At 50.0% G+C, this 6,886-nt stretch overlaps 2 protein-coding genes across 2 annotated transcripts; both read left to right on the top strand.

Annotated features, from left to right (window-relative positions):
• Positions 1-147: 147 nt before the first annotated feature.
• Positions 148-1,079, top strand: GLOTRDRAFT_134126 (uncharacterized protein; the record flags this gene model as incomplete). The annotated part of the gene is made up of 2 exons (XM_007873110.1): positions 148-693; positions 756-1,079. 2 exons carry the CDS (start codon positions 148-150, stop codon positions 1,077-1,079), a joined length of 870 nt encoding a protein of 289 aa, XP_007871301.1.
• A 346-nt stretch (positions 1,080-1,425) lies between these two features.
• GLOTRDRAFT_134125 (uncharacterized protein) lies at positions 1,426-2,619 on the top strand (the record flags this gene model as incomplete). The annotated part of the gene is made up of 1 exon (XM_007873109.1): positions 1,426-2,619. One exon carries the CDS (start codon positions 1,426-1,428, stop codon positions 2,617-2,619), a length of 1,194 nt encoding a protein of 397 aa, XP_007871300.1.
• Between the last annotated feature and the right edge of the window lie 4,267 nt (positions 2,620-6,886).

Here is a 6,886-nt window from a genome sequence, read left to right as displayed (position 1 = left end):
CTCAGCCTTCGTCGTGTGGCCGACCTGCACCTATCTGGCGAGGTACTCCTCTTGAGCCTCCGGAACACCTTCGCAGCCCCGGACGGTTTCGCACCGCTCCGAAGTCTGACCCTACGCCTGGTAGAGAGGAGGGAAACAACGAATATCATGTTCCTCCTGGAGTGCTGCAAGGATACGCTGGAGTTGCTGGAAGTAATCAATATGGAGATGGCCATCCAGCACTTGTGTTTCCCTCCGCGTGTCCAATGGCAGCGCTTGTCGGTGCTCAGGCTCCCGGGGTTCCCCATGGCACTTGATGCCCGAGATCTGCAGGCAGCGTTCCCGAACTTGCAACACCTGAGCATGCCGTCCCCGCGTATGAGGATCGATGGCTATCGCCCCCAACAAGGCACGGACGCCGGTGCGTGGACTGCCCTCAGCTCATATACGGGACACTTGGGGTATCTCCTGGCTCTCGGCGGCGGCTGTCGAGTATCTCGTCTTTTCCCGTGCGAAGAGTTCTCTCAGTGGGAGGAATGGGCGTTTGCTCCGGCTCTCCGGGCTGCGCGCCCGAGGTACATCGCACTGTCCCTCCAAGACCACCGCTTTGCGCCACTGTGTGAACCAGCACTTTGGGCAGCTGCGCCCGAGCTTGAGTACATGGCCTTAGACTTTGGGAACTCCGGAAACCCTGCTGAGCTGAATGGGGCGCTTGTGAGTCGTTTTCCTGTGATTATCCATCACAGTGGGTGACGCTGAATGGTACCATCACGCAGGCAGGGCTGTGTATCGCGCTGCGGGGCACGCAAATCACATACATGTCTCTTCGATTCCCTAGCCCTACATACCACACCAACGATGACCTCCTGCACAGCGTGATGACAAGCATTCGCTACGCTGTCGGCATGGGTCTGTCATCGCTCAGGTATGTAGAAGTCGACATCCACTATGGTCATCACCAAGTCCAGGGCGTGCATCAGCTGCTTGCCATACGCCCGCCTGGGGGCATCGCCACGGGAGTCAGGACGCGTGATGATATTGTCTTTGAGAGCCTCGACGTGTCCCGCGCACGCTCTCTGAAGGAAGTGCTTGCTCGGTGATTTCATGCCCCTCGTTTCCACCCCTCTTTTCGTTTGTTACGGTACATATGCCAGTGTGGACGTACTCCTCATCTGTATCTGTATCATCTCGGCCATGAGACATGATCTACCTTTCAGCTTCTGCACGACTAATGCATCTGAGTCGAACGCTATTGTCGGCGGTCTTCCGGTGACTCTTAACATACATGACGACGTTTGGACTTGCTAACTTAGGCATGGGCCCTTGTTATCACGTGACTATGATGCGTCCACTTCGAACTCGTCCACACAAAGCCAACATTGATACGACGCCTTACGGACTACACCACGAGCGTTGTCCATAGTTTTCACGCTCGCGTCGTTGTCCATGTCCATACTTCAAATTACTTTCAATGAAGATGAATACTGGAGACCAGAGCAGCTTCAGATGACAGGTCGGCAATTCACCGACACAGCCGTTATCGACATAGACACCACTGAGGAAATTCACCATAACTCGCGTACGACGGTTTACCGCGGGCAGACCCAAGGCACTAGGACGCCGCTGGTTCTCAAATTTGCCCACTCTTTCCAGGCTCTTGAGGACCTTCGGAGGGAGGCAAGCCTGTATCAGACGCAGCTCTCCCGCCTTCAAGGAACTGTGATCCCCATCTGCTATGGATTTTTTGAGGCGGTGCACGACACTTTCCCGTTAGGCTGCCTGATTCTGGAGGACTGCGGTGATCCTCCAGATATCATATTCCCGTTCTTACCTATGGTCACGAGGTTCGTCTGCCGAACAGTACTCTGCCACAGCATGACCCATAATCAGCGCGTCAGGATAACTATCCTTCGACATCTTCAGGAAATTCATCGATGTGGCGTAGTACATCAAGATCTCCGAGAACGCAACGTCGTGCTCCGTGATGGGAAACCCCGCATCATCGACTTCGACAGGGTGTCCCCACACAAAGGCGGATGCACGATGGAGATACGCAAGCTTCCGTCAGTCCCACACAACAGAGAGGTGGACTGTAACGATATCTACTGCTACTGCTATGACTTCCAGATATGGGGCGGTACGTCATTTAACGGCCTGTTCTTCGTGTCTGTCTTCACAGGCCCCGTAGATCTCGTCGACATTGGGAGATCGCCATATCCCCAGGAAGGTCTCCCTCCACAAGAAGTCATTGACGTACTCATTCCCAGTAAGGCCATCTATCTCAAAGACGAGGCGACGCAGCGTCTACTGCTTGATCGCCTCCACGAAATCAATGAAGAACTTGAGCGGGGCGTTGCATTGGAAGCCATCGAGTTTGGCATTGTTTTCGTTCTCGGGCGCCCTTTCCGACCAGCGTCGCACTATCCGCCTCAGGGTGTCGTCGATGACCTGTTGCGCGGCTTCCAGCTGTACGACCTCACCCCACAGCAAGTGGAGAGTGTTGCCCATGTTTTGCGAGAGGCAAACCTTGCCTGTTCTGTCACGACTGAGAAGGTTAGGGAGAAAATCAACGAATGCCTGCACTATCTCAACCGCTACCGGGTGTTACGCGATAAGCTGGTATTTTCAACTTCACACTGATGCTCCTGGTTGTCTCGTTTGGCTATCTTTTGGATGCTGCTCCTGGACTACTCTTCCAGAGTTGGTATATGTATTCTTTGTAGCTTTACGTATGGTGTGGATTGAGTTCATATTTGGCTGTGTGCCCTAATTTGAGGACAAGGGATGATTTTTGGTCTGAGGTACATACACCATCATAAAAGTTCAAGTACTGTGTGTGGCAGGATTCACTGGACACATTTATGATCACTGTTGCCCACCCTGTATATGTGAATTTGCTACACTGCGGGAGTTGCTTCATTTATGAGGTGCAAAAATGTTGGTGAAAAGGCATATGGAGTGGGTTATATTTATGAAGCATCGAAATACAACCTATTTTCTAGCCTTAAAATGGTCTGCATAAGTCTTTCCTATGGCACCAGCTTCCCGCATGAGGTAATACCTAATATTCTCATATTTCTTTATTTGCTGATCAAATATACTATTTTCAAACACTTGAGTGACAGGAAATAGCTATCCCCAGCATCTCTTCTGCCCCACGGGAGGCGCTAGCAGAGCGAGTGATTACCAGTACATGACTGCTCCCAGCATCGGAGCAGCTTGCGCAATGTATTCGAGGCATCTCGGGCCGTATTACAATACATGGTGACCACAGCACTGGTACAAACAGTTTTGATACACATTGGGTGGCAGAAGGGTGGGAGCTTGAAATCTGTACTCCTCCTGGGAGGACAGCAGCAGAAACTGGTCAGCCTGACAGCGCTGACGGAAGCATAGTGACAACGCTTACCTGGGAGGACAGTGGCAGAAACTGGTGAGGGCCTCAGCAGCCCAATGCCCAGTTTATATGTTGTCCCCCCATCCACATTCCACTGATGTGAGAAGAAGGGCAAAGGATGCACTGGGTGGTCTGCGTGGGATACACCATATTGTACGCATGGAGCAATACGAGATGTACTGCTCCATGGATGTGGTGTCAAGCAGGTTTATATGCGCGGAGCAGCTGCACCATTGGTACACGCAGAGCGAGTGCAGCAAGTTGATTAAACTCATGCAAACCACTGCTTTAAACCAATAAAATACAATATTTTGAAAAGAGTGAAAATGTACAGGTGTTAGGAAGTGATGTCCTAACTGGTCATCTTGAGTTAGCTGGGCCACGTGCCAACAGTTATGTCGTCACTACCTCAGTAAGCTTACTGAAAGGTAGGTCTGGCCGGGCCAATGCCAACAGTCAAGTCAAGAGTCCAGGTAATCACTGTATTCAACAGGAGATTGAACTAAGGAATACATGGGTTTTCCTACAGTATATATAGTAACTGGTATAGGGGTTAATACCCAAAGAAGAGAACAATAAGAAAGGATGCATAAGCTATCCTGTGAGAACGTAACTCAGAGAAGTGAGAAATACAAGGTCGCCCATTGGTAGAAGGTGAGTCAAGGGAGATAACGTGTGAGAAGAAGATAGCGTCCATGGAAAGGTCTACTCAGAGAAAGGTACTGTCCAATAGCAATGCTCGGAATGGAAATAGAATGCGATAAGCATGGGAAAATCATAACATTACCCCCTTCCTATGGTCGAAGTTTACCCAAACTTCCTAGTCATGACCGGTTACTGATCCATCCAGGTCCACAAGAATGCCATCATCGTAGTCCTGCTCTTCAGTGGCTTCTTGGATGGCATTGTCCCAGACAGTTCATTGAGGACAGGCAGATGGATAGTGCCCTGGTTGAGTGTGTCCACAGATGTGGCAGTGGAAGAGTCGGCAATGAGATTGGAAATGACCAGGCTGCTGACATGCCCAGCAGATATTGCCATATCTTCCTGTCATGTTGGTAGGCAGTGCTGGACCGTCGACGTCAATGGGGTTTTCTCGGGATCCAGTTGGATGGATAATCGGATCAGGGATTGGATGGCGAGAGGTCGAATGGGAAGTCGCTGGGGTGGTCTCCTGGTTGGATGGGGGATTCTGATAGTCGACAGGTAGGAAGTCGCGAAGGGGAATGAGTAGTCCTTGATGCAGGAGGATATGAGTGAGTCGGAATGTGGTACACTCCACAGTGTCGTAAGTGGACTGGAGTAGATCTTGTATTTGTGCATTCAGGTCGCACAACTTGGAGATTGTTTGAAGATCGTCCTCTAGTTCCAATATCTCCCTGGCAACACCTGCCCCCAGTGCATCTCGTCCTAGTTCTCGTCGAAGGGATGGTTTGTGGTAGTGTTCCGTCAAGGTTTGGTGGATGATACTGATAAAGTGGGGGTCCCGATCATAGGGGCAATTGCGAGGAGGATGTTGAGAAGAGGTGAAGGTGCACAAATTGTTCCGTGAGCGAGACATGGTATGAGTTGTTGGTGAGTCTTGCTAGAGATGGTTCCGGCCTTTATATTCTTGAAGTAGGCTCTTGGCGTTCTCAAGCACATGCTCGGGTTCCCATGAATTTTCGGCCGATGGGTACCCTTTCCATTTGACAAGGTACTTGCGGCGTGAAGTGCTCCCACGATGGGCTAAGATGGCCTCAACTTCATACTCTTCTTCGCCTTCGATATCATCAGGTGGAGGCCGGAGATAGTTCGGCCCGTGAGTGGAGTTCTCTCGATAACGTGAAAGAAGCGAGGGATGAAACACAGGGTGAATTTTCCAGGATTTGGGTAAGTCTAGACGGTATGAGAGTGGGCCTAGAACTTCCTTGATCTTGAATGGTCCTTCGCGTTTTGGGGCGATCTTCCTGGACGGGTAATTGATCCGTAGGTTCTTGCCTTCTAGCCAAACCTTCTCTCCAACTTCAAATGGGGTGAACCCTTGTCGGCTTCTATTGATCATCTTTTGCCGTGCCAATTCGTGCATGGCAATCGCTTCTTCCCTTGTGCCTTGTAATCGTTTAAGCCTTTCCTCTACTGATGGTAGCTCCGTATTGATTGTGACTGCGGGTATTGCTCGCGGGTGATAACCCATCATGAGGTAGAAAGGCGATTTGTTCCTGGCTGAATGGGATCGCTGATTGTGGGCAAATTTCGCATCACAAAGTACTTCAGCCCATCCGTTGGGATTGTTGGCACAGAATATCCGCAGATAGGTTTCCAGTTCTTGGTTGACCCTCTCAGTTTCGCCATTGGTTTGAGGGTGATAAGCGGTGCTGAGCTTGGATTTGATGCCTAGCAGCTTGCATGTTTCTTGGAATACCCTTGATGCAAATTGAGGTCCTCTATCGGATATGATGGTGTCAGGTAATCTGAATCGTCTGTAGACATTCTCATGGAAAATTTGAGCAGTCTTCTCTGCATCGATCGTCTTGTGACACGGCACCAAAATTACCCCCTTCATTAGCGCGTGGTCTACCATGACCATGATTGAGTCAAAACCCTTGGATGGTGGAAGATCAGTTATGAAGTTGGTCGAGGTGACGGAAAATGGGTGTGTTTGTGTTGGGGCAGGGATGGGGTTCAATGCGGGTGCCGAAGGGTGAGTGTTCACTTTGTTTTGTTGACAGGTAGCACAACCATCAACATAATTGCGGGTAAAGATGAACATTCCTGGCCACCAATAGTCTCTTCGAACCAATTCCAGAGTCTTGAAGCGTCCTGGGTGTCCAGCGGCAAGAGTGTCATGGTACTGAGACACGATTTCTCTGCGTAGATCTTGATTGGCTGGTACATAGATGCGTCCTTTGAATTTCACAAGCCCTTCTTCGAGTTTCCAATCATTGAGTGAGGATCGGAGGGGAAGGGGTGATCCTGTCTTTAAGGCTTGCAGAGCATCGCGTACCACAGAGTCAATCTCAGTTGCCTTAACCATTTGATCATGTTGGTCTATGTCAATGGCTTGGATTTCCAATGGCCTGTCTGTCAAGGTACTTTGTTCTTGTCCATCTAGATGCGGCCTTTTGTCAGTGGGAATCCAGCAGGCTGGAAATGTACCACTACTACCAGCATCAAGCTGAAGAGACCTGTACATACAGGTCGGCCTTGGAAGGTCTGGTAGATGTGGACTTCAACAACTGGTTGGGGGTAGGAAATGAAGATTTATACGACATATCCTTCGAGCGTGCCAAGCACCTTCTGTTAATGGGAGAAAGGATGAGGGCAAGTACTGGGAGAGGAACTGTGTAGAATGCTCTAGAAGGGCTGAGAGCGTTCCATGATTGGCCAAGGATTGTTCCCACCTTATTGTTTATGCTTTTCCCATGCTATTGTTAAAGATTTTCTCACCCCTTGTTCTTGATTTCACATGCCCTTTGTTTCTTCATGCTTTTCCCACCTTATTGTTACCACTTTCCCATGCCTATGTTT

The sequence above is a fragment of the Gloeophyllum trabeum genome (assembly GCF_000344685.1).
Source record: "Gloeophyllum trabeum ATCC 11539 unplaced genomic scaffold GLOTRscaffold_00025, whole genome shotgun sequence".
NCBI lineage: Eukaryota > Fungi > Basidiomycota > Agaricomycetes > Gloeophyllales > Gloeophyllaceae > Gloeophyllum > Gloeophyllum trabeum.
The sequence above is the reverse complement of the archived record's forward strand: the minus strand, read 5'-3'. Positions and strand labels throughout refer to the sequence as shown.